Here is a 27,392-nt window from a genome sequence, read left to right as displayed (position 1 = left end):
GGGACATAATTTCTGCAGATAACTGGAACAAGAGCCTGCACCACCCCTGGTGAAAGCTGGAAGGGGAAACTGACCTGAACATGCCTAAAAATGCCCCCTGCCAGCCTGACTGGAGCATCTCCCTCTGTGCAGGGATGACAGCTCTGTGTGAGCAGAACTCCTACTCGTACTGCAACAGAGGAAGGCTGCATGGACACTGTGATAAACTCCCTCTGCTGTACATGATAAGCAGAAGTTGTATGGATTTTCATGAGATGCCATGAAAGCTCAACAGGACAGGCCCCACTTAGCTCTGTGTATTTGAGGAGAGGAGCAAGCACGAATAAACAGGATCTCATTTTTACAACAACAGGTAACAGAAGTATTCAGTTTTGAGAAGCCAGAATGATGGTCTAAAAGGTACTGTGCATCCAGGCTGACCTTCCTAGAGAAATTCTGAATTTTGATATCCCCAGCAGGCACAATATAAAACTGCCTTCTGAACTTGCTCTACTGCAGAGAGCCCCCTAACTTCTCAAAGTGCATGTTTTTTTCCAAGAATTAGGAGAGGGGATATTGCAGGAGCCCTTAAATATGAGCAGACATCATGCAGACTAGCAATATATTCATAGCAAGCTATTTCTAATACTGCCTAAGGCTGAAGAAGAGAATAAAAAGAATTAGAAATATGTCTGCATTAACAAATTATAAATGCTTTTCTCTGAAACAGGGCAAGAAGCACATAAGCAAAGGAGGTGTAAAATCCCTTATTTCCTGAATTTACATTAGGAAGTAGCTGGCAAAGATCCTGTCCTACCTGCTGGAAAAAAAAATAACAAGAGTCCTCTGAAAATGCATAAAAATTAACATAAAAGTTATATACAGTCTCACAGCGGCATAGCAGTTTGGGGATGTCTACATAGAAGGAAGCTTCTTAGTGGCCTGGAAGGAAGAGCAGACATATCTCCATCCTAAGTCAACCCTGCTTACAAAACAGTCTCCTCTGCTTAAGCAATAGCCCTGAGCTGGAAATGCAGATAAGCTCAAGAGAGAATATTCAGACCACTATGTCCTCCATTTAGCTTGGACACTTCATAAATATAAATACATATATATAGAGAGAGAATTAATGATCCAATAGTCCCAGAGCAGTGCAATCCCCACTGGAGCAGAATGCAAGTCCTGGCCAAAGCCAGCGGCAAAGCTAGTGAAGGGGGTTGACCTCCACTGCTAGCAAGGCCAGACTGTGGAAAAGCGAGGCGGAAACAAACTGCAGACTTCTGGAGGATGACCCTCGGGGCTGCGTCCCTACAGCACAGCAAATGTTAAAAACATTTGAAACAGCTGCCACCAAAAATCTGGATTTTATTCCAATTAGTGTCTTCCCCTCTATGCATTTTTAAGCATCAAGATTACATGAATGTCATAGGTTCTCTCTCTCTCTCAATTTATTGCATGTAAAAACTATCCAAAGAGCTAGACACTAATTCTAAAAAGGGAGAAAAACTAAAGTGCAAATGGGAAAAAATCCCAAGCAAATAATGATGGAGTAAGTAGCTATCAAGCTACTTTATTTCACTGCTCTGCAGCCACTTGCTGAGATCAGAGGCTGCAACTGGAGTAGCCCAGCAAAGCAGGGGCAGCGCTGATAATGAAACCCCACCCAGAACACCCAACTGCTTGAGCTGAAATGGCTTTTACCTATTCTGAGGGCTGTGAAAGAGAAGAGCACTGACAGCACACTTGACCAAATTTATCTCTGTTGTGACTGACTGCAAATGGAGCTCCACCGAAGGCAAATTGTTCTTGCAATGAGAAACCATCACGGCTTTAAGTAAAGCAAAGCACTGATGCACAGTTCTTATTACCATCACTAGATGTCCCTTACTGCCCTGCTTTCTGAAAAAAGTTGAGGATCTTCAGACATTTTACCCTTGAATGTTGCAGTATAACCTTGAAATAGAATCTGTAATGAAAGAAACCACCTCACAAAGACCTACATTAATAACAAAATGACAGCTATATGTTTAGATATCTTTCAGAAATTGCTTTAATATTACTGATATGCTTCTCTCTCATATTTAATCCTTGGAAAAGGTTCAGGAAATTGTCTTTAAAAAAGTGGCAGAGGCAGGGGGAGCAGGAAAACACATCTGCACTTAGAAAAACAGGTCACCCAAGGAGCTTCTCACCATAAACTGCTTGCAATTTGCTAGTGAAAACAAAAGTATGCTTTTTATAAGCCACTATGCAACAGACAGATATGCTATGACTATCCTGCAAAGAATGATAAACCACACATTTTAGATGGCAAAGGTTTTTTTCATTTATAATCTCCAAAGCATTAGCAAGCAGTAAAGTTTCTATTGATGTGAGCTTACATATACTTCTACATTTTTTACAAAATACTAATTTATTTCACAAGGATATCACAATGAATGACTCTTACCTTACTGCAACAGCCATGCTTCCTATAGGGTTGATTGGCAATGGCCTGGCTCCAGGAAATATTCCTCTACTCAGAACTCGAGCTCCATTTTGTATCACTCCTGGAGGAACTAAGAAGAAAAAAAAAAAAAAAAAAAAAAAGAACATTTTTCCTTTTAAAGGAAATGCCAGAAAAGCATGTGTGCAAAATGTGGAAGTTAAGCTTTTCAAATAATTGAGAAAACATTAGAGAAGTAATACACCTCATGTAGTACTCTGCTTACCTTTTAGCTTCTCAGTCTCAACTCTCATGAATGCCATCCTATTTTCAATGCTATTTTCATGGCAACAAGTTTAACAGCAACCAGTGGTAACATGGCTTGTAGAAGCCACTGCCTGACCTAGCTGCTGCTGACCATTCCTTGTACAACTGAATCACTGGATTTATAATCACAGTTCTGCTGGGAAGGTATGTGCTTGGAGTCAAAACCAGCTATGAGCATGGATGCAACTGTTTCATCTACAATAAGAAAGAATGACCCCTCACAGACAAACAGAATAAAAACAATTTACTCGCAAGGACATAAGTCACAGCTTGTTATCATCCTGGCTCACTTTCTGAGCAACAATCTCTTGGCCTCTGTCTCCTGCAAAATAAAATATTAACTACAAATGCGGATTTACAAGGCAAAGAGAAGAGGCTGAAAAGGCATTAGCTCCATACCACTTCTCAGCTCCTCTCTTCTGCACCCAACGACCTCTGTCACCCCACCTGACAGCAGCAAAATGCCCCCAGAACCCGGAGAGAGGCTTCATGGGGACTTTTACCTTGGCTGCATATCAAAAACTGCAGCTCTGCCCAATAAGATTTTAACCAAGGACTGAGTGCTTTGTTTGCATCCAGGCACTTTTCTGTGTCCTCAGCATTTTCTTCCTCCACCCTGGGCTGCAGGACTACTGAACACAGCACTCACCTGTGATTTAGGCACAATACCCTTGGTTTGCACTGCTGTTATGTCCCTGCAGGCTGCAGTGACAACCTCCAACAGCCTCCACCTGAACTTGCTTCTTTAATGTCCACAGATAGACAGTTTGCTCATTTTTTCTTTACCCTCATAATAAGTCAACATTTCTACCATACCCTCCCCTGGTGGGGAGCATCCAAAAAGACAGTGGTTACCATCACTCTGTATGTCATTTTTAAACATCCAGGTATTATAAAAATACATATGAGATAAATACAAACCGCATCACCTCAAATACAGCTACAGAATTTTACTTTTAAAGGTTGTACTTAAGCAAATTACAGAGACTGAGAAACTCATTCAGCCTAAGAACCAAAGCATACCCAGCTTCAAATGCTGACCCCTAAAACTGTTAGTGTATTCCTAGGCAGAGAAATACAGGCTTAGAAGTACATTATTTTTAAGCTGCTGAGGTACATTGCTATCAACACCAAGCCAGATCCAAGCTCCCCTTCCTGCCATCCTGATGCTCACCTTGCTTCACTCCTGACCACAAAGATTAGTTCTGGGAAAATAATCTTCTTTCTGCTGCTGGTGAGAGCACATCACCCCTAATCAAATCCTGCCACTGCCTGATACCCATCCTTGCATTTGAGCACCTCTTAAGAACAGGTCATTTATATTTAGGTGCTTAAGTACAGCCTAAAATGGCTAAAATTACAGAATCTACTTTATAACAACTAGGGTCAGCTTTCAATGACCAAAATAATTTAAAAATTGCTTTTTACTATTTATACTTCACTGCTGTGTGCATTTTCTTCCAGCACTAGATTATGAGAAATCGATCGTGGCCATTTCACTCAGGGGACACTACAAGACTTTCAGTGCTCCAATGTTTGGGTTCGTAGGTAGTACAGAGGAATGCTAAAAAATTGCTAAAAAATTCAGACTTTGGAGTTTTTATTATATTTGTTTCAACACCATGGCCTTAAGAAGGCCAAAATAACACTGTCATAAAAGCAAAGCACTCTGCTCAAGGATATAGCTAACCAAATGCACAGATAACAGGCAAACTCAAAGCTACAGACAGATAAACCTGCTAAATATCGAAAGATCAATAAAAAGACATCATTTCCAATGGCATGGTTTTTCCATCAGGCTTACAAGAGGGATAGATATCATTTTTCACTATGTAGTACAGTTTCTCTGTATTTACAAAGCTCCCTTAGAAGAAATGAACCAAGAAATTTGACCTAGAGAGATATGGTAATTTCATCTTTACTCAGATACAAACCATAGAGTTTTATACTGAAATAAAACATTTATGCATAAACACACACAGTCACTTGTCAATTAGTTATGTGTGTTGCTTAAATAAATACACATACCCAACTTCAAAGTAAACACGCTGACAATTCTACTCTAAAAAAAGAGCAACAGGCTCCTTGATGCCCAAAGTCTTCTCTCCATAGTTACCCAATTACCCTGGTCTATTGGCAAAGTTAGCTGATGCTTATCTTACCCTGGCTTCTCTCCTGCTCTCTCTTTCTGCCTGACAACTCTGTTGCTTCTTTAAAAAAAAGCCTGCTCACTCTTCCAAATCAATTCTCCCAAAATCTTGGCTCATTTCCTTCCATCTTGACTTTCTCTCAGTTTCATTCTTCTGCACTGCTATGTATATAAAATACACCGTAACGTTTAATAGCTTGGACTTTCTATATATCAACATCCCCACTCCAACCATTCCTCCATCTTCCACCACCCTTTGCTCTTTGCAGGCTTTTAAGTCATGATGCCCTACTCAGAAGCATTCTCTTCAAAAGCTTCATGTTTAGAAACATCCTCACCCCAACACACAATCTCTGCCCTTCAGGAATGTACAGATCTTACAGAGAATAAGGAAGAGAAGAAGGAAGAGAAGAAGGAAGAGAAGAAGGAAGAGAAGAAGGAAGAGAAGAAGGAAGAGAAGAAGGAAGAGAAGAAGGAAGAGAAGAAGGAAGAGACGAGACGAGACGTAGAAGTTTGCTATCCTATGAAATTAACCCCAAAGAGACACCTTGACTGCCCAGTACCTGTATTCCCACCTATGAAATTCACTTCAATTGTGCCTGGTCTGTTCAGCGTGCCACCACTCATTCAAAGACTTCAATTAGTGCCAAAAGAAGCCTTCATTTTTCTCTGAAGTACACCACAGCTCTGTATATTGAAATCAACACTCAGAATCCAGTAACCATTTCAGCTTGCAACAGCAGTGGTTTTGGAACTCATTTCTCGTTTTGTTTGCCAACGCAGCAGTACCACTACATGGGTAGTTAAGCCATGCAGACAGAAATACAGGAAGGTTGTAGACAAGGGATCAGCTGAAGGAGGACACTGGACTTGGCAGTGTATCCTTTCTGTAAACATCTGGAACCAGCAAGAGAAAAACACAGCTTACTGGTAAATGAGCTCCTGTAGCATCATAACCTCACATGAAAAGCAGTGGTGATCAAAATAACTCAGTGGTAAACGTTATTAATTTCTACATCATGCACACAGCCGGTGTGCCACTGTAAGCCTGACACCTATTCATCACGCATCTCTACTTATAAACTAGCATCTCAAGCAGCATCGATACCCATCCCTCCCCAGATGACAGTAACTGATTTATATTACAATTTTTTTATCTATAAACTGCTAATGTGCATGTTATCCAGGGTACCTAGATCCTATCCCTGCCTTTGTGCAGGCTGTATGAAGGTGGTTACTGATTATCCAAAGAACTGTTTTCCAGCGTTGGTACGTTTGAAGGTTTGTGGATTATTTACTGGAAAAGATGCGGTACTTTTATTCCAAAGATACAGTTGTGCCTTTCCAGCTTTAATTAAGTTTTGAAGCCGTACTTTGAGGTTAGGCGTTTATACTTTAGATTGAAGATTCAAGGTGTGGAGGTAAAATAATTTAACCCGAACCATATCAAAAATCAGTGCCAGTCTGGGCTAACACCTTACAGCCCCGACTCTTTTCTAAGGCTTCTTTAACCAGTAGCACAGGCAGGTTACACGGTTCCTCATTCCTAGGCAGAAGTGTGAAATGCAATTTACACCTTTTCTGTGCAAGTGCCTAGAGACATTTATGTCTGAGAAACTCAGCTCTGGAGTACAATGCAAAAAGATCAGTGCACCTCTTTGATAAAGGTTTCCTCTTTCATAAAATGTTCTTAGTGAAACTTGAAGAGTCTGAAACAACAAAATCATTACTCACCTTTCAGCTTCTATCATTGCTATGTTTTGAAAGAGGCAATGGATCTCATTTCTCTCTCAGAAAGCTTAAAACTCAAGCAATACTTCAACTGCAGTAAACAGAGGTAAAAAAAATCTAGAGAGAATCTGCCTTTAATCTTTTGCATTAAGAAGGAAATGATTTGGGGATCTTACACTGCTCTGGTGAAATTCCACAACTGGAATAGGATTTGATGGAATTTCAAGCCTCTAGTGATTAACTGTGGAGAGAAGCAATACATGTAACATCAAAAAATCAAAACTACATCTCTGAAATTCTCCAAGGGGGAGAATAATCCATCTTTTATACTCTATAACGAGCCTTTACATTACAGTTTAACAGACAATAAAGTGAATGCCATGTTGTAGAACATACCATAATCTGAATCCATCAAAGCATTGTGTTCAGATAACGTTAGAAAGATCCAAGAGAAGTCTACAAAGATCCAGTGCTGCTCTGCAGCCTGCATGCAGCAGCTGGAGGTGAAAGATAACTAGAAGGCCATATGACCATCCTACGTCTAATGCAGGACCTGCTTGAATTCAGAGCATATTCTTGAGCAGAGTATCCCAAACTATGGGGCTTCTTTCATCACAGCCCTTGGAACATGGCATCCATAACCTCTTCCTCTCAAGTGTGCGTGTGGTGGTGAAGCAAACTTCACCTAACCAGCTGAGCTAACAACCTTGTCCAAGATTTTTTGTAAATCAAGGAAATTAAAAAGAAAAGATGTAACAAACAAGTAGCTTATGTCATCAGGGAAAGAAGCATACTCTATTAAACTGTCTAGCTCAAGGTAACCATGATTTAGACCAGTGAGGAAGAATGAATATTTACTGAAAATGAACTTCTCAAAAGTGAAATATTAAGAGCACTAAGGTATCCTGTGGGGACAGACTGGTTCTCTGCCTCTCTGTCACCATGTGGCACATGCATTTATGCCAGGACTCTCTTCTGTGACCCATCACGTGTAGCACAGAACAAATCACTGTAGGCAAGAGAAAATTGAGTTTCTGCTAATATCTGTCAGCTTTAGCTTCTTTCTGCCAATTCCTCTTCTAGGACAGTGTTTAGCAGAATACTTTATCTCAGGCTACAAGGACTGAAAATAGGAAATTGCTGATGATGTGTAATTGATGGGACAGAAGAAGTTGCCAAAAGCAAATGTTTTCTGCCAAATGTGTAACTTTATTCACTTCAACTCTCTTATCTCAGCCATAAATTTGATACCATCTGCCCAACTTCTTCAGTTTTACTGTTCAAGAGTAATTTCACAATTCTTAAATTCCAGAGTCTGCAGTCCTAACGAGCTGCAAATCAAGAATGCATCCGACAAGCTATTTACCCTAAGCAAAAATTTGAGAGGGGAGGGAAAAGTATATCCCGATAATCCCATCCCACTCATACCTTCAGTATGGACATTTTACAAAAACAATGTAATCTTCAGAGTTATTTTTCTGCATTAAGTAAAAAAAAATAGCACTGCTTATTTTGGAGAACCCTGCAGTGAAATATCTTGTGTTCAGAAACAGGACAAAAATTAACAACCCCCAAACCCACACTTCCCCCAAACAAACAAACCAAACCATACTGCTAAATCAGAATACAAGGAACAGGGAGAAAGAAGTAGAAAGTATTTCAGAACAGAAAGTTCTCTCTCCAATTTCGTTTTTTCACTTTAATGACATAACACTGAAAAACTGAAGTTAAAAAAAAATCCACTTAAATAAAAGTTGAGGATGCCATTCTCCGCAAGTCGCCAACAAATGGAATGGAAAGTTTCAACCCAATGAAAATGTTTTTCCAATTTTCACTTTGCTACAGAATTGTCAGCAAAAATAGCTTTATGAAACATTTCACTGTCAATGATTTGTCATTTTCTGATATAAAAAGTTAGGCTGGAAGCCGCCTCATCAGCTATAGTAAATAATTTGTGCACAAGCAGTACAAACAGAACACTGCACTTAACAAATTTCACTTAGAATAAAAATACACCAGGAAGGCAGCATTTTCTATTTGGTCTGTTTTTAAGGCAATTTTATATCAGCTTTTTGCCTTTGTTTCTCTAAATGTACCTCTGATGTATACAATCCACCTGCATTCACTTAAAATGTAAATTTCATTGGCGTAGTTTTAGAAGCACAGAAGTAATAGTAGATCTCTTTCAGGAATTTCTTCTTATCCCATCAAATTTAAAATATACTAAAGGTATGTATCCTGCATTATATATAACTTGATGAAAGAAAGACTTCCGAAACAGAGAGATGCTGATCGCACCCTTGGAGAGTCTGCTCTTTAAGAAGCACCCAGAAAAACTCCATTCTCCTATCTTCCCAAACATCCTTGCCACAGTGCACCTATAAGGAACCATCCCCAAAAACAGCATTGTAAAGTATCCTGAAGGCCACCACTTCACAGCTCATCTGGAGGAGTAGTAACAAAAATGGGAGATAAATTCTGGGAGCTGAGGAGCCTCTCCTGGAATTTCCTGGTTTCCACCCAAATTCCTTCTGCAAGCATTGTTTACAGCCAATGGTAGTCTTAAACTTCAGCTTGAGCAACATACACATGGTGGTGTGCAATTCCCAAATTATATAGCAATGGGCACAGGCCTGTGAAGCTATGTTTAAGATCACTGAGTCAGGAGCTTCTCACATTAAATAAGGTTTCCAGCACACTGCTTTGACCACAGCACGTTTCACCAGCATTTGCATCAACAACAGGCTATACGAGCTCCCTTCACACTGGTTTTTGCAAATAGTTTCAAGTTCACTATGATCTCACTAAACAGAAAGGTATTGCTACTTAAAATGCCAACAGCGACTTGAACCTCTGGAAGTCCAAACACTGCAGAAGCACTAAATGCAGTCTCCATTTTGTTCATGGCAAAACAATGGCTAAATGACATACCCAGGACAGTACCGCTCTGGAGTCAGGAATGCTCTGCTGGTGTAAGTGCCAGCTAGCAACATTCACATTATCACTGGTAAGAAGCGAAGTACTGAAAATCTTAGCAATCGTACAAAATAACTCATGGGCTTGACTGAGTGAGTAGCCATGACCTCAAAGCAGAGCTTTGCCACGTATTTGGCACCTTTTCCTTTGTCCTCTCTGTGAGCTAGGTTCCACCAGAGCAAACAAGCCCAGCCACTGGACACGACCTGCCCGTGATGGCCCAGCCACCATGCAGTCCCCTACAGGTAAAAATGCAGCATTCAATGAAAGTCATGTATTTTGGTATGAATATTCATGTACTGCTACTATTGAAATCTGAAGTATTCACAAGCTGTGATAGTTCTGACTACAGAAAGCAGGTGTTCCAGGTTGTGTGTTTTTTTTTTTTTTTTTTTTACATAATCAAACCATACAAAACTTGATGAAATGCAAGGACTTCAACAAACTCAAATAAATAAACCGTTAAAACTATGTTTCTGCCTGCCCTTAGCATATCACAGTATTTTAATGCTTCATTCTCGGTGCCGGTTGGATGGTGTGTTTCAACAGAGTCCTGCACAGACCTAGCAACTCCTTAACTTCTGCCTTTAGTTACACTCTCAAAATATTTAGTCTGTGAAAATAGTGCAAAGTGTTAATATTTGGAAATTGTTTAGAAATTTCTGATGTCAACAACCCAACTATAATTGCACTATTTCCAACCTTTAGTGACAAAATGAACAATCAATTTCGTAAGTCTATAAAGTAACCCCCGCCCCCCCCAATGTCCAAATCATGATATTTTACTCTTTTATTTTGTTATTTTTTGCATGAAAATTAAACCACGGTGTCATTGGAGCAAATGGAAAGCAATGCTTGTGCCAGATCAGACACCATTTCATGATTTCATATAAAAGCAAAGGCTGATTTTTAAATTCATGTGCGGCTGTCAGCAGCGTTGAAGATGTTGGTATGGAATTTTAAATGGCCATTTAGAAATGTAAAGCTAATTAATCAGTCTATGACAAGGAAGGACTCGTTTACTCTAGATTTGCTGATGCCACTGAGATGGGATTCCTTTCTGACAGACAATATTAAAAACAAAACAAAACAAATTTTAGTAGGACTTTGAATGATGGCTGTAGCTAACTTTATCCTGAAGATGCTTTTAGCATCCACATTGCCCAGACAAGCACAGATTTTCACCCTGATGGAAAGGCAGCTGTTAGTTCAACAAGATGCCTTCAAAGTAAAAAGCCAGCATGTGCAACCATCCACACAGGCATGAGTTTGGACTGTGCCATAACCTCCTTTGGATATATCCATGGTTCACAGTGACGTTTACATATTTTCAGGACATTTTGCAACCCTGATGGTTTGAGCACATGCTTGATACCACAGTGTGATACGACGAACAGAATCCTAAATCTTCAAGGCGCCAAAGAATATCAGCATGCTTACTGCACTGATAATTTACAGGTTGATTTACAGAGCACTGCAGTCACTAACAGAGCACAGAATGAATTGTGAGCTTCCATACGATGCTCAGGATTGCTGTGAAACTTTTATAGCCCATTTGCCTTTTATTTGAAAATGAATTTAAAATGCAATTTTTCATGCAATTGTTTCTTAATGTGCACTAGTAATTAATTTGCTTTAAGTTGTCTAAGATTTTCCTAACGTGGTAGATAAGCTAGACTCTACTGCAATTTGTACAATATGCTGATTTATTTCCTCAAGGGTCCATTCTCACACACACACAAATATTTCTCCTTCATAATTTAGAGGACCTCTGAGGTTATAATCAACACTCCTGCCTTTTCTCCTGGCTCCAGTCAATCCTACCCAGCATTTGGAAGGATTCATGAACTGAGTAGACTCAGCACGTCATTGTAAAGGCACAGAAGAAGACATCGTTACTACTTGCTGGCATCGAGGAGGGAGCAACACGAGTGAAGGAGCCACCTTCCTGCTCTCATCTCCCTCTCACTTCTGAGGCCCTGACACAACAGCCCATGGGGAAGGTGACATGGAGGAGAGACATGCCAAACTCGCAAAAGGTTACAATTTCCTTCCTCAGAATGACCTCTTCAAACTGAAATGGCAATGAGCCATTTTCCAATCCACACTCTAAGATCTCTATGACATGAAAGTGTCCACATCACTTTCATGCAAACAGCTACAGCGCTGGGAAACATGTACATGACACAAAAATCTGCCGTGTGTGTTTAGTACGTGCAGCATACTATGCATTTCCTCCCTTTCCTCCCTTCCACGGCTCCTCCAGAAGTCTGGATTATTGTGATTTCTCCCCATGCTTTTCTGTCCACATACCACTACATTTCTTCTTTGGTCTCTCACACACAACCTGTCTTGCACTCTTATTCTATGCCACTCTCTTCCTCTTTTTTTCCCCCCCCCCCACAACTCTGACATACTGAAATTTCTGATCCTCTAAAGACTTCTCATTTCATTCTTCCCCCAACCCCACCAATAACTTCCTCTCCCCGATAAAATCCTTCCTTTTTCCTACCCATACATAGCTGGAATTGCTCACTTTTACTGCCCACAGCTCCTGAAGGCTGTGTAAGAAATGAGGGCAAGGACCAGCCTCTCTAGTATGGACTGTTTCTTGGTACATCATGCTCTCCCCCCACAGGAGCTTCTCAACAGATATTTCTCTGGCAGGGTCACAAAGCAGGCTGACAATAGCTTTCCTCGGTTGCACAGGAGATGCTTTGATGGTAATTGACTCTTCCCCAGGCAGAGTATCAAAGCGCGAATCAAGGCTTCCCCTGGAATTTGGATTTGGTTGCCTGAGCTAGAACAATAGCGGTGAGGCTAGACAGGCTTCATAATGGCTTCTTCTTTAACTTCTGCCTTGATTTTTTAGAGCTGCCTGTCACTTGGCATTACTGCCGTGCTTGCTGACCAGTGATATGTTTGTTTTCTTGCACTCCCTGCTTTTGTGCAGCTGTATTCCTCCATGGATTCCTCTAATACCTCTGCTGTAAGCTCTCTGGGGCAGGATGATTCTCCCACCATGTGTGCAGCCCAGTACAGTGGGGGCCGGAGCCTCTTCAGAGCTCTGCTAATACATGGCATCAAACCCTCAGGTCTGGTCACAGAACAAGAAGGGTTGTATTGGCAGGAAATCAGACTTTTCCTTACTCCCTGTTGCCTGCCTACTGCCTTGAATCAGACAGTGCAAAAAAGGGAAGTGGGCAGGATGCGTGCAAGGAAGGAGTTGAAACGGTGCCCAAGTGAATGGAAAGTATCCAGATGGCTGCGGTAACTCACACGATGGGAGTCAAATCAAAACAAAATGAAAACAAAACCATATGCCGTGTACCCTCCGCTCTCTTGCTCTCTTTCTCTCCCTGCCTTTCTCCTGGCTGTTGCCCCAGGTCTTTCCATCAGTATGGATAATAGTACGTTACTCAATTACGTGTATGTCATGAATAACAATAACCCCTCTTTTACATTAGAGATTATGGATTACTATTATTCATGTAACAATGACTGTAACATGAACCACAAAATTATACTCATGTAAGGGTCAAGGAAGTGTAAGGGTCTAAAAGGGAAGTTGTATTTCTTCATTAAATCCTTCTTTTTATCTGGTATGCTGTATACTTACAAAAGAGAATATTAACTTTACATGTCTATGTTGCTATATGCTATAGAAATATCTACTCACAACCTGCTTGTATCTCAGGGGGAGTATTCAAAAGCATCATGGCAGTGGCAGCATCAATGTCAGGATCTGGAAAATCAACCAATAAATACATTATTTACAACTGGGCTAATCTTTTTGCCCCCGTTGCTAAACTATAGGTTCAATTGAATCTCTGCAGTGAAAAGGTGTAAGAGTTCATTACTCAGATGGCTCTTTGATCCCACATTGTATTCACCCCCAAACTTGCATGTGATCCCAATACTGCTGCTGAGCTGAGCGCAGTGATGAATGTCACCACACCGTCCTCGTGTGTGCACGGTAGCACATTAGCCTCTGTTAGCCTCACAAATTCGCTATTTAATTTTGTGACAAGTATTTAGATTTCATTACACAGGATCTGTGAAAGCAGGTGCAACATCACAATTTGGTATCAGCACAACGGGACAAACCAAGAGAAGAGAGGGAAAGCATAAGGACACACCTTCACCTGAGCAAGTACAGAAGACGACGCTTGGTCTTTTTCATTTGTCAGTAAGGATTTCAGTCATGTCTGAGAAAGTGTTGGGGGCAAAACTGCTACGATTTAGAGAGAAGAGAAAAAAAAAGAAGCTAGCATTTCATTGAAGCACCAACTTACTTGCATCCTTATCCATTGTCACTTTAATATAAGCAAAAACCATCAGCCGGCTGCTGTTACTCTTAAATTGGTTTCTGAATCCATCACCAACAGTCAGTTGACAGATGGTAAGTTATAGAGACAGAACAAAATATGATCCTTTTATAACTATATTCAGTTGCTTCACACACAGCAGCACGGCTGCCATGGAAATGTGGGTAGCTATGACAACAGTAAACAACCCAAGAACGGCCACTGAATAAGCTGAAAAGAACATCTGCCCCAGCCAAGCGTCCCAGCTGCCCTGGGGCGCAACTCGCTAATCGTGCTGTGTGACAGAGAAAGCCGCCTATGCCGTGTCCGAATAAATGAAGTGTGCAATTGAAGCAGACATAAAAACGCACACCCTTGCTGACTGCTGCCTCCGTGCTGCTAAACTGAATGACTAATGAGTACAGGTTTCTTGTTTTTATTTTATTTTTATTTTTTATTTTTGCAGCTTGTTAGTATTTATGCTAAATTGCATACCAAAAAATTCAATTTACTGGTAATAACTTCATGGCTCTTTCTTTTGGCTATTATGTCAGAAAATTACTTTTCACTGTTAAAAAAAATAAATATTTTGTACATCTATATATTTTATATCTGTTTCCAGGAGAGTAATGTGATGTGAAGTAAAAATCCTGCAAGTTATTAACAATGCAAATGGTGTAGAGAGCATTTCACCCATTAAGAATATATATTTTTTTTTTACTAGTTTAAGCATGTACTATTTTGCTGTGATAACACAGCTGGAAATACAATCCTAATATGGCTACTCTATTATTTAATTGCTAAAACAGTAAACAGCAACACTGTAGTAAGTGGAAAACTAAAGTCGGAGTAGCAGCAGACTACCAGAATAAAAGGTGCAAACATACTGAGGAGCAGATGCCTGTCTGTGTCCTGGACAGATGAGCATATTCTTTTCCAAAAGTCACCAGCAGACTCCTCAAAAAAGCAGCTGTACCAACTTATGTTAGTTTTCAACTCTGAAGGTACATCAAAAGCAATATTCCTGCTGCAAGCATCTGTGCTGCAAGTGCCACCCCCGAACAGTTTAAGCCCTGAATGAGTGCCATTTTGCAGCACTGGGTCCAGACACCACACAGACCACACAGCAGAAGAGTTTCCCTTTAGTCAAACTGAAGAGGGATAATCTGCCTAAATTCAAAATAAAAAGGGGAAAAAAGCAAAGAAGCCCAAGACAGTAAAGCCAAACCACTAAACCAGAATTCCTCCATCTCTTTCACAACATAAAGGACTGCTAGAAGTTGAATTTACTGTCCTAACTTGTACAGCCAACTTCAGCATTTGTTTATAGACTGTTCCTGGATTTTATTTGCTTGTTTTACTTTAAATAAGTCCCACTACTTGCTAACTGTGTAGCATAAAGTTAATTTTGCTGCTGAAAGAATAAAAGGGCACAGCAGAGAAAAAAAAAAAAAGACAAAACAAAAAAACAAACACATTTCCTATTGACTTTGGTTTTTGTTTGTGCAACAAGCTTCTGTGTTTTCAGATAAAATTGATGCAACCAGTCTATCTTGAAATGTGTATTCTTAGCCTTCAGACCAGTAACGGCACCACCATGTTTCTGTAATGACTTCATGACTCTAATACGAGCTGTTTACAACACGCTATTGAATCCACGGCAGCTGCTTTCCAAAGCACACCCGTGATTCAAGCCCATCCGCACGTGCTGTGGTGCCTGGCATGTTTATATTGGTATGCTCCGGAGGACACCAGGCAGCTCCGTGAAGCCCCAGCAGAGACAGGCACCTGTGGTGGTGTCAGCAGGACCGAGGACAAGGTGCTTTGGGTCATCCTCCTGCAGACGGAGGAGAAAGGAGGGCCTGGCTGCACAGGAGGAGGCCTCAGCCAGGCCGGAGAACGAATGCATCAGACTTGCTCAGGGAAGAAACCTGGGCAGTAGGTAAGGCTGAAGACAAGGGCCAAGGACGAAGAGAGGGGCTGAGGTCAGGCACAGCTCTCAGCAGCCACAGACCATACCAAGAGGTGCAGCAGCAAAGCCCGAGGGCAAACTGAAGGGCCGGATCATTCTCACACAGCGGTTCCGCTCGCAGTTTGGAGGTGCCCTTCTGAGAAGGATGCCAAGAAGACCAGTGAAGATGCAGTCATGAGGAGCAGCACTGAAGGCAGGTGAGGGCAGGGTGCCCCCCCTCAAACTGCTGCTTCCCGCTCAGCTCCTTGACCCCCAGCAGTGCCCCCAGCGCCTTCCCACAGGTGGGGTCTCCACGAAACCCCTTCCAGGCCGACCCTCCCGCTTCCAGCAGCACAGGCTGACCTCGGGGGGCACCCCGACTGGCACAGTGACGAGGGTCCCTCTGTGCATCGCTGAAGCCCTGGATTTCCTAGCTGACTTCCCTACCCCACCTGAAGTGTCTGTGATCAGCACAAAGGCTTTTGAAGTTATTAGCAGTGGGTGGTGAGTGAAAAATGATTGCAGGAACAGCTTTCCCTAGGAAACCGGGTTAAAAATAACTACATCCAAAGTTTTGGAGTTTAGAAAATTAAATAAATATTTAAATGAATGCATTTGAGTTTCTTTTTGCTAATTAAGGTAAGTGGAGAGTCGACTCAGTACACAAACTGCGTTTTCACTTTTTGCTAGTGGAAAACAGAAGAGGCCCAACTTTCCCAGTGAAAAAGGAAAGTAAAAAACAAAGAAGAAGGAGGTTAGGGGATGTTTTATGAAGTAAGAGTCAAAGTCTCAAACAGGCAACATCAGATAGTGACAAAAAATTGCCAGCAGCCACATCCTCCCTAACAGACAACTGCTGCCTCATCTACTCGGTGCTTCACTCTACACCCTGAAGTTTCAGAGCTCGGTGCCCCATCCCCAATGTGCCCTTTACAGGCTATCAGGAGGAACCTGGAAGGAACCTCAAGCACTTACATGAACTCATAAGGCACAAAAGCATACATCCCAAGGCGGTTCAAAGCCAACGTGGTGCAGGAACTCCGATACAGATGTAGTATCCCCACTAGCAATGGAAGCCTAGCATCGTTTTTGCTAGCATTGCTTTCAAAGACAAAGCTTCCTTTGATGAAGACAACATCAAAAACAGGTAAGACACAAACCTCATAGCAAGTGTGTTTCTTGCATTTTAGATTCAAGGCCCTATTCAGCAAAGTGTTGAAAAGTGAACACCAAAGCTGTAAGGAGCATGCAGTTTTGTTTTTTTTTTTTACTGTGGAACTAACCTAAAATGCATCCCTTTGTGGAATTACAATCCAGTACATGTTGTCAAGATGTGTTTTGAGCCAGGCCTACATATTACCTGTGAAGATTAGAATCTGTCCTGCACTGACATTGAGTGGCAAAATAGTAGGCCTGAAATATTATGGCATGAGGTAATTTAAAAACATTCAGCAACACAGAGGGTAACCTTTGGGTAACAGACTGTTATTCTGGAATTGACAAAAAAAAAAAAAAAAACCTAATAGGGTACCTGAGAAAGTTGGACAGCTGTCCATCTATTATATTTGTGATCTCTGATTTGAGTTCATTTCATAGAGAGAGGAAGTGTTTTATAAGAATTAATATTATGTTCCTTACTTGGTATTTTATTATTTCAAGCTTTTATCTGATCTCACTGAATGCTTCAAATCCAGCCCCGTCCAGCTAAGCCACAATAAAAATTAGAGTAACAGAGTCCCTCTTGATTTTGCTAGAAGGTATTTATTTTTACAGCTATACTATATGGTTTTAAAGAAAATAGCAGTTAAGGCAATTCAAAGCAACCATGACCTGAATTTTCAAGCACAGATGCCTACTGAGAGACACTTAAGATGCATATTTAGGTAATACTAAAATGTTACTGCCAACTGATGTAAAAAATACAGTTAGTAAACAAACTGCACCATCTGTACACCGCAACCATTGCCATGTTATCTCATCAGGAAGGAATTTATAAGATCTTCTTTTAATTTAAAATTACTATATCTAAAATAGAGCTATTTTTGTAAAGAATTTCACTTCACCATTCAGTGTTGTAGCTTTCAACCCCTTCTGTTTCTGCAACAGCATCCTCCACTGCTTTTTTCAATTCAAATCCTCTACTCTAGCTGGCATGCGTAATACTTACAGCCACTCCATTCAGAATATAAAAGTCCAGTTTATTCCTTTTCTACAAGATCAGTCTCTTTATTCCCTGCCTCAATTCCTAGTATAGCCCACTCCTATACCCTTTTCTGTGGTCTGTTTCTTTGATATTTTCAGTTTTCACCAGCAGGAAAATGCTGCAATAGCAACACTGTCTCCCACCTTTTACCTTCGGGCTTATTAAATTGCAGCAGAGTGAAAAGCAGCTTGGCTCTATTAAACTTGTCTTTTAATAGATGTGCCTATTCCCTTCCCACATCATGATGGTTAACCTTGGTATGAGTCAGGTTAGGTCAAAGATACGGAGATGATTAATAGAGTGAAGGCTTTTATAAATATATATATATATTTTTCTGATTTTTTATTTATTTTGCTTAATGACAGAATAAGAACTTAGTTATTAAAATAGAACAGCAAAGTACAAGATAGATAGAAAGAAATACCTGAAGAGAACTGTAAATACAGTAACTGTAAAACTCTTTGATGTAGGATGCTACTGAGTCCACTTCTGCAATATTTAAATAAGGTTGAGTAGTGCTCTTAAAACAAGCACGAGTACTTGTGGCAGCATACTGTAAAACAATAGGATTCAGAACCAAGAGCTTGGGAAAAAACACGAAATTATATTCATACCTCAACAACAGTGCACGAAAAGACCAAGAACAGGAATTGTGAAAGCTTACAGTAGAGGCTAGGAGGAAGTTATTTCACAAGTAATGCAAAATTGGTCTGGCAGTTACAGTGGTTCTCTCTCTCCTTTGAAAGGATCTGGTATGAGGCACAGGAGACAAAAGGTATGGGTCTAAATGAACCATTAATTTTTCCTGTGTTTTAAGTTTATTTGTGGCACTGCCAAGTAAGCTACTGCACAAAGAAACCCAAGAAGACAAAGTCCAAGTTTAAACAATACAGAGCATTTAAAACAGAAACCTTCTTCCTGCTCCTCTGTTTTGTTGAACTTATATCATCACAGATCTACTGAAGCAATTTCCATTTTCTGACCACCATTTTATCAGCTGAAAATCTTTACAGTTACCACATGTATTCTTGTTAAAAACACTAGTTTCTGTATAAAAAAGGGTAGGAGAAAGAGTTAAAGAAGGTATTACAAATGCCCAAATTCATCAAAAGGATCATCTATCGCTTTGAAAGCTGTATGAAACCAAAACATATCATCATAACTTTTTATCTCTGCAGTAAAGATTAAGATCAATTAACTGTTAAAAGAAAGACTAACAACACTGATATGTATTTTACCAGCACAAGATAAACATCTTCTAAGAGACAGCTATGGAGATATGAGAAATACAATTTTTATATGAAAATGGCACATTATAATATATTCTCTGCTTAAAAACAGGGGAGATGTTTGATTTGTTTTTGTTTCTTTAATTTTAAAAGCACTTTTCCTTTTGCCGTGCATTACTGCGAGCTTCTTTGTCTACATTGAAGGATGTGAAAGTAAAATCTACCCATTGCAAAGGCAACAGTAAAGACTTCGTTGACTCCATGCAGCCTGTGCAGCTGGTGGGACTGAAGAGAAAACATCAGCTGGAGAAAACACTAGCCACAAGCCTAGCACAGAAGAGAAACAACTTGCTGTTCCATCATGTACTTACCTAATTCGTGATCAGGAATTTCAACCATCTTCTTAACTCATTGCTGCAGCCTCAGCTTCTACAGTAGAATACGGGATTGTGAGGGCTTCAACTCCTTGCAGCCTTACAGGTTGCACACACATTTTCATCAAAGGATACACACACACACACACACTCCCTCTTTGTCCCCAGTTATACAGATGTGTTATCTCTAACTGGGACATCAAAGTGATCAGTGCTTGAGCTTTCATAATGCCCCTGCTGCGAAAAATGTTTTTTTCTTCCAGCAAAGCTGGAAGGCAGATGGCAGGAGGAAGCCCTCTACAGAACTCAGACCATTTAAAGCCAAATAAACCATACCTAATTGTCACAGACAAGTGTTTTTTGTAAGCACTCATTTCCCTCTTGTGCTATTTCAAAATCATGTCCGTCCCAAGCCAGCCACTGCCCTTGAGAACTGCTCACACCTTCCAGCCCTGCAAGTGCAAGGCATGCTGGCTGGCAAAGAACCGCCACTTCTTGCACAGCTGGAGGGACCCTCAGGGAAATGCTTACAAGTTCCTCCCCTCTCTCAGCCAAGAGTTGTGCAGGAAAAGGTGGCTTTTGGGTACTTCTCAGCAAGGCACGTCTTCGGGAGGGCTTCACCCATGCATCCCACCTGCTAGAATCGTGAGGGCGCAACCCATGAACACAGAAGAGGCAGATAGAAATTCCATGTGGGATTCACGATCCAGTGAACAAACAGAAAAATGTCAAGTAAACATGAAAACAACAACAAGAAAGGTTTTTCAGTGATTTGAAGGAAAAAAAATGCTACTAATGATGAGGAAAGGGGTCAGGCATGTGACACTGTCAGCGAAAGGACTGAATATATTGTAACTGGGGAGCCAAATGCAGCAAAAACAACAGCAAAATGATGAACAAAAACCCAACAGCTAAAATAGCTGTGTGCTAATAAAGCAGGCAGACTGACAATAAAAGAGGAACTCAAGGTACTAGTGTTATTACAGGAAAATTCACAAATAGGGTGGAATAGCAATTACTATTGAAACAGGTGTCAAAAGGTCTGCGCTTTTCAGGGAAAAGAAATGCAGGTTTTATACAGTAGGATACTGTCACGCAGTAATGAAACTGCAGGCTTCTGAAAAAAATAGAAAACGGGAAATGTTGAGATGAAAATCAGGCTGTTGCAAGATGGTCAAAGAAGTTTTCTAAGAGAGTGACGCTGGGCCTGCTCTTGAATTTTTGCACCAGCTCTAGATGTGGATAGAGCTCTGCATCATTAACGAAATGGGAATTATGTCAGCACAGGAGACTAACTCCGCAGTACAGAGTAGAGAACAAATGCTATTAGCAATGGTAAGGCCAGTTATTCCTGAATGTGACAGCTGACAAGTTTCTTTATCCACGTTGCTGAATGAACAAGAATAGATTCTTTTCTGCTCTTTTTCTTAGGTAATAAGGACAACTTTGGAACAAGGGACCACAAATTGATTCAGCTTATATGAAGTGGGAAGAATAACAGCGAGCCTAATTTTGCTGCACAGCTATGATTTCAGGAGAAAGTTTTGCCGAACTAAAAATGGTTCCTCTGGAACTGCTGGAAGACACTGTCTGAAGAGCCCTCAGCATGGAGGAGATCGGCAATTTCCGTAAGTCAACGTGCAAAGACCTCGCTCAAACTTGTATCCTGAGAAAAGCTGGCAAGATTCATTCATTCGTTAAAAAAAAAAAAAAAAAAAAAAAAAAAAAAAAGCTGGACAACTGAAGTGACTTGGAAACCTACTTTAGGAGAGAAAACAGAGCTTGGCTTCCTCAGCTAAGCAAAACAAGCAGAGAAAAAGTAAGGCTCTGTCAATACAACAAGGTGACCAAGGAGCACAGGAGGGGGAGGAAGCTAAGAAGAAGAACCATTAAGTTTAAAGGTAACATCAGTGAAGCAACCTCAGTGCTGAAGAGACTGATAATTAGAACAGTTCTAGACATCCGAGCAATGACATTCTGGAAAACTCTTCTAATGGGAGCTTGAACAAAGGAAAAAGATTGAATGTGAGCTTTCACAAGTATTTATGCAGTGACAGGGCTTAGAGTGTGACCCAGGGAATGGGACTCACCAGAAGCTGCCTTCCAAACAGTGCTGCTCTACAGCACTTCAGCCGTGACACCACGAAGGAAAGCTGGTGAGCAAGCTGTGCGAGATCTTGCTTCCAAGAGGTCTCACCTCTCCCTCTGTGCACCCATGCCTACAGATAACTGCCTGTGCAGACTCTCTCAACTTCACTTTTCTGCTTTCCTCAGCAGGGCAGTGGAGCAGGTCCAGGCAGGAGGTGCTGGGAGGTGCCAGCAGGCACAGCTTTGTATGCAGGGGACGTGGAGAATTGAAGGTTTGGCTCAGTGACCTGCAACTTAGGGAAGTCTGTGCAGAGTGGCTTCTTCATGAATCTAGGAAAGGCTGGGAAAATTGGCTGCAAGCCCACAAGTTCCCTCGCTGGTATACATTGTGCAGGCCTGGGTTATGAGGTGTGGATGCAGACAGCCAGAATTGCCACCAGAAGTATGTTTAAAATAGCACACAACGATAAGCAGAACCGACAAGCAGGTACACAGAGGGGTGGGCATGCAGGCTGCCTGGGCTGAACTCCATATCACAGAATCATGAATCCAACCCAGGTTTGGCTTCTAGCTCTAGATTAGATGTCTTTTCTTATTTTTTTTTTTTTTCCCCCAGGGAGGGTTAAGAGAGGATAAATGGAGGTTGGTTAGTGCTAGTTCTTGAGAAGTGTCACACCTTAGAGAGCTGATCACTTTCTGTTTGCAGAATTATGTCCAAGACAGGCATAGCATAAATAAATCAAATCCTAGTCAGTACCATTTACTTCTCTTCTTCCTCAGATTATGATCAATGAGCAGCCATTACTGTGACTCAATCAATAAATAAATGCATCAAATGACTAGTTTTGAAAAATGATTACTAAACATGTTGGAAACCCTGCTTGGGTAACTCTTTCTCCCTTGTGAGTGTTTTTAAGTGTATCCCCATTAAAGACCAACAGGACCAGACACCCAGCCACACTGGAGCAGATTAAAGCCTATTTTCCATTAGAGCACTCGACAATCGATACCTTGCACTGCTGCAAGCCAGCCCCAGCCCGCGTGTGCAGGCACTGCAGACACGCCGGTCCCTGGTGATGACCGAGCGCTCCCCGCAGGGAGCCGTGTCCAACACCGCTCCTACAAGCTGCTCGTCTGCCCCTCAGAGGCAAATCGATGGACAAGGGAAGGCAGTCCCAGCAGCAATGCCATCCTGTGACAAATCCGCTTCCACTCTTCCTGCAATACTTGTTCTTCTACAAGTCATCCGTTTTGAAACAAAGGGAACAAGAGAAGAGCAGGAACCTGGTGTTCAGGACCTCTTGACATTTTTGGCTGCATACCCAGGGGAGTTAAGGGAAGAAATGCAGGTCAGTGGGAAGACAAATGTGTTTCATGACAATTATTTTGAAGAATTATTATCATAAAACATGAAAACAAGACAGCCTTTGAAGACATCAACACTTCAGTTGTTGCAGTATGATGTAACATAACCAATGAATTAGCAGCAGAATTATTTTCTAATTCCAACAGTGAAAATATTCTGACACCACATTAGCCTTTTTTAATGAAAGCTCCTATTGAAAGCAACGCACTGAACACAGGCTGGCTGAACACTGAGGAGACTTTAAGAGTGTAATTAGTCAGCCTTATGCAGGGCTTTAACTTATCTTAAATAGCATACATAATAATAGTATTTATTTAAAACAACTGCAACACATTTTGTTCAGACTAAACATTACAGCGTAGTTATTAGTTTTTTGTTTCTTACTTTCAGTACTCAGTAGATGAGATTTTGTAGAAGATGCACTGCAAACCTGAACAAACTATAAAACTCGCTTTCGCTTATACTTTTAATTCAGTTGCATGTGCATCTTGTATCTTCCAGTAAACACTTTGCTAATGCAAAGATCTATAGCACCTGTGCTATACAATATCAAACACGTAAGTTAAAATTGGCTTTGCTGGAATACTTTATTTAAACATTTCAAAACCAGAGGAAATAAGAAACGCTATGAACCAAACCGTGGTGAGAGAAGAATTCACTTGAGCCACTAGAGAGGGACCCAAGGCTTGGCTTTGCACGTAAGTTGCATTTACAGGCCCTGGGATGGTTCCAGCAGGCCAAACTGCTACCAAGGAGCTCCTTTCTAACCAAAGGGGTTGAAACACCTTTCTACTTATCATTGAGAAGGGGAGGCACAGGAGTCCACTTCTGCCAGCCTTTGGTTTGCTGTGAATGGTCTAAGTAATGGACAGAAAACAACACAAAGTCCTTTGCAAGCTTTCAGATCTTCAATGGAAAGACGTATCACAGAATCACAGAATTTCTAGGTTGGAAGAGACCTCAAGATCATCGAGTCCAACCTCTGACCTAACACTAACAGTCCCCACTAAACCATATCCCTAAGCTCTACATCTAAACGCCTTTTTAAAGACTTCCAGGGATGGTGACTCCACCACTTCCCTGGGCAGCCTGTTCCAATGTCTAACAACCCTTTTGGTAAAGAAGTTCTTCCTAAGATCCAACCTAAAACTCCCCTGGCTCAACTTTAGCCCATTCCCCCTCGTCCTGTCACCAGGCACGTGGGAGAACAGACCAACCTCCACCTCGCTACAGCCTCCTTTAAGGTACCTGTAGAGAGCGATAAGGTCACCCCTGAGCTTCCTTTTCTCCAGGCTGAACAATCCCAGCTCCCTCAGCTGCTCCTCGTAGGACTTGTATACTTCACAAAATGGAGTGGGTAAGCTAAGGGGGCTCTTTTCCCATTCTCTTTACATAATGAATGGAGAACCAAAAAAGCTGCTGGATGTCTAAAAAAAAAAACACACATGAAGTGAAGCTTTATCCAAATAGTAGCAAGAGCTGTGCCTGTAATCGAGGCGTATATAAGCTGGGTAAGTAGCAGTCTCTGTGGAAGAGGATCGCAGTGCCAGCATCCTGCAGGGCTGAACCTGGGACTGGAACAGCTGTACAGCTTAGCTACAGCTCAGGACAGTTTTGTAAAACGTTAGTGCTTCATTAACAAGAGTCACAAGTGTGTTTTTGCACCATTCTCATGAGAATACAGCAAGGCTGGGAAGGAAACAACGGCTTAAATTGTACTAGGTCTCATTACCACTGCAGCTCTACCAACCTGGGCTGGAGGTAAGGCCACTGCTCCAAGCACAGTGGGTGGGTGATAAAAGCTGCTATGAAGAAAGAGGCAACTTGGTTTCAGCAAATATAAAGTCTTGTCATTGATGTTATTTTTACAACTAAATAAGAAAATGCCCCACTCTCCTTTTTGTACTCCATAATTTCAGTGAATTTCAGTGAGGCCATGGTTTATTGATTCATCCACAGGTCTCTGTAATACCTGTCAGTAGTATAGCATACAGGTATTTCTGGCCTTTTAGAGAGTTCTTCACATGCATACAAGTAAACAGTTCACAGCAACTTCAACTTAAATTTACTAGCATTATCGGTGTGTGTCAGATGTGTGTGTTTGTGAGAGCAAAGCACCGTCTGTCTGAGGAGACAAATCTGAATAAAGTTTGGCAGTCATACTGATTAAATTCAAATAGAACAGAGAGAACACATTCATCTTGCCCTGCTCCCCATCTCTGCCTCTCTGAACACTGACCTTCACTGATCACCTGCCCTCTCAAGCGAAAGCCACATGGGCTCACTAATGACCACTCTAAGAGACCCTCTGGGCTCATCTCCCGACCCTTCCACAACCACAAGATACAGAGTGTCTACACACCAGCACCTCATAGGAGGTCACCCTCCCCACTCTTCATCTTCCTGCTTCTCTTCTTTCTGTGTCCAGCAGGGGGTAGAAAAATCTCAAAGTATATGGGTGGCAGACCTCAAAACAAGCAAATTCAGAATGAAAAAAGCTTCTATTTATTTTTCATTTTAAGTTCATCATTTATAAGCAAACATCTGTCTTGCAAGCAGTCAAGAATAGAACTGAAAACCTTATGGGGATTCTTTTCTCTTCCTTCCCATAGCACATGCCCAATGCCCTGGTTTGAAAATCATTTTTCATAAATCTAGCGCAACATTTCATCTGCTACAAGAAACATGCTAATGGGATGCATTACAGTCATTGTAGAACCTTAGTTATAGAAGCCACTAATATTCTTGCATTGGTATATACCAGTGAAAATACTTCTATTTCATGCAAAATTGTCAGTGAAATTCCAGTAAAATCAGAGAGCCATGAGTTAGAGGTAACCAAGACAGGTAACCAAGTGCAAGATTTAACAATAACACAGTAACAGAAAACAGAATAAAGCCTTAAAATGGCCAGAAATAAATTGTCTCTCTCCCTTGTTTCAGAGGAGACCAACCAGTGGCAGCTATTGTCAGATTAACAATTAACATTGCTGGACTTGATGCTGGCTGGGAAGGGCCTCCTTTCTCAGGGATGCATCTAGGCACCTACCTTCATTTCAGTTTCAATGCAAAATACCGGCAAAAATATTTGACGTTTATTTCCACATCATTATTGGACATTTTAGAAGTGTGGGAATGTCTTTGCAGTTTATTCATAATGATAGTTTTAGAAGTGGGAAAACTTCCTTTTCTACTCCTTTCATCTCAGAAACATCAAATCTGATCTGGTCCTTGATCATGATAATGTAACACAGCTTGCTTAGAATTTTTACTGATGGGACTGTTTTGAGATTTCTAGAAAGGACGCTGATGAGTATTAACTATGATGTCTGTCATTTTATATCTCTGGGTAATCCTTCAGTTCTAGCATTGTAATAGCAGAGGGCCTCTCAAGAATTTAAACACAGAAATTCTCCCTTCTCATTCCAAACTTTCCGATTAAGTAGTTTGATTAGGGATATATGTGTACAGAGAAAGAAAGATGGACAGATGTGTTTGTACAAAGTAATGGAGAAAAGAGGTAGAAAAATGAATTTTGTAGCAAAACCTCAGGTAAAACTCTGGCTGAGCACACATCCAATGTAAAATCTGCCTTTCATGGCCCTCACAGTCAAGGCAGCAATTGGATGTAATTGCTGATGGAGGTCACAGCTTTTCAGGGACAAACCTGTAGGAAATCTCTTGGAAAGCTCTGACTAGGCTTTCTAGGCTGGAAAGTTAAGCAGATACAGTCACAAGAAGCTCTATACATCACAGAAGGAAATTTTATTTTAAAATCAGCAGAAAGGTTCTCTCTGAGTAGCAAATTTTCAGATATACTAACAAGCTATGTGAGAGCTTACATTTCAGACCAAAGGAGAGGTTGAAAGTCCCCCGGTCCAGATGGGTGACAGCAGATGCTTCTTGCTGGTGTAGTAAAATGGGGATTCGGGATCTCTGAAAAACTGACAGGCCCCCAGAGCAGAGGCAGAAACAACTGGTCTGCTGCGGGAAGGACACTGCCTTGCATCTGTCCCATCTTCTCCACCACCCACTTTTGTCACTTGCTCACAGAAACCTGGATTTCCTAACACAGACCAAAACACAAATCTAAAAGAGCTGGAGGCTTACATGCCATGTTGGTTGATGCCATCACCTCCATGAGAAGACACACAAATCTTACATCTCCACAGTGCCACCAGCTGACCAAATCCAGAGGAAGCTCCTCGCTGACCCTGCATGGTTATTCGGTCTTCCCTAATTTTGCCTATTTTCACACGTTTTTAACATGCTAAACCTCATCTTGCT

General features: G+C 41.2%; 1 protein-coding gene across 5 annotated transcripts in view; it reads right to left on the bottom strand.

Annotated features, from left to right (window-relative positions):
* Positions 1–27,392, bottom strand: part of FOXN3 (forkhead box N3) — a 191,280-nt gene that overhangs the window by 10,420 nt on the left and 153,468 nt on the right. For 3 of the 5 annotated variants that reach the window (XM_082761076.1, XM_082761075.1, XM_082761077.1), the window contains exons 5-6: positions 13,267–13,332; positions 2,429–2,537 (exon numbers count right to left, since the gene is read on the bottom strand). In XM_082761076.1, the coding sequence (XP_082617202.1) occupies positions 2,429–2,537; positions 13,267–13,332 (175 nt within the window). The remainder of the gene's footprint in view (positions 1–2,428; positions 2,538–13,266; positions 13,333–27,392) is intronic. The other 2 variants (XM_082761078.1, XM_082761079.1) reach the window with 2 other exon arrangements.

Source organism: Aythya marila, assembly GCF_965140915.1.
Source record: "Aythya marila genome assembly, chromosome: 5".
In the NCBI taxonomy this organism is placed as follows: Eukaryota; Metazoa; Chordata; class Aves; order Anseriformes; family Anatidae; genus Aythya; species Aythya marila.
This window is presented reverse-complemented; position numbering and strand designations above follow the sequence as displayed.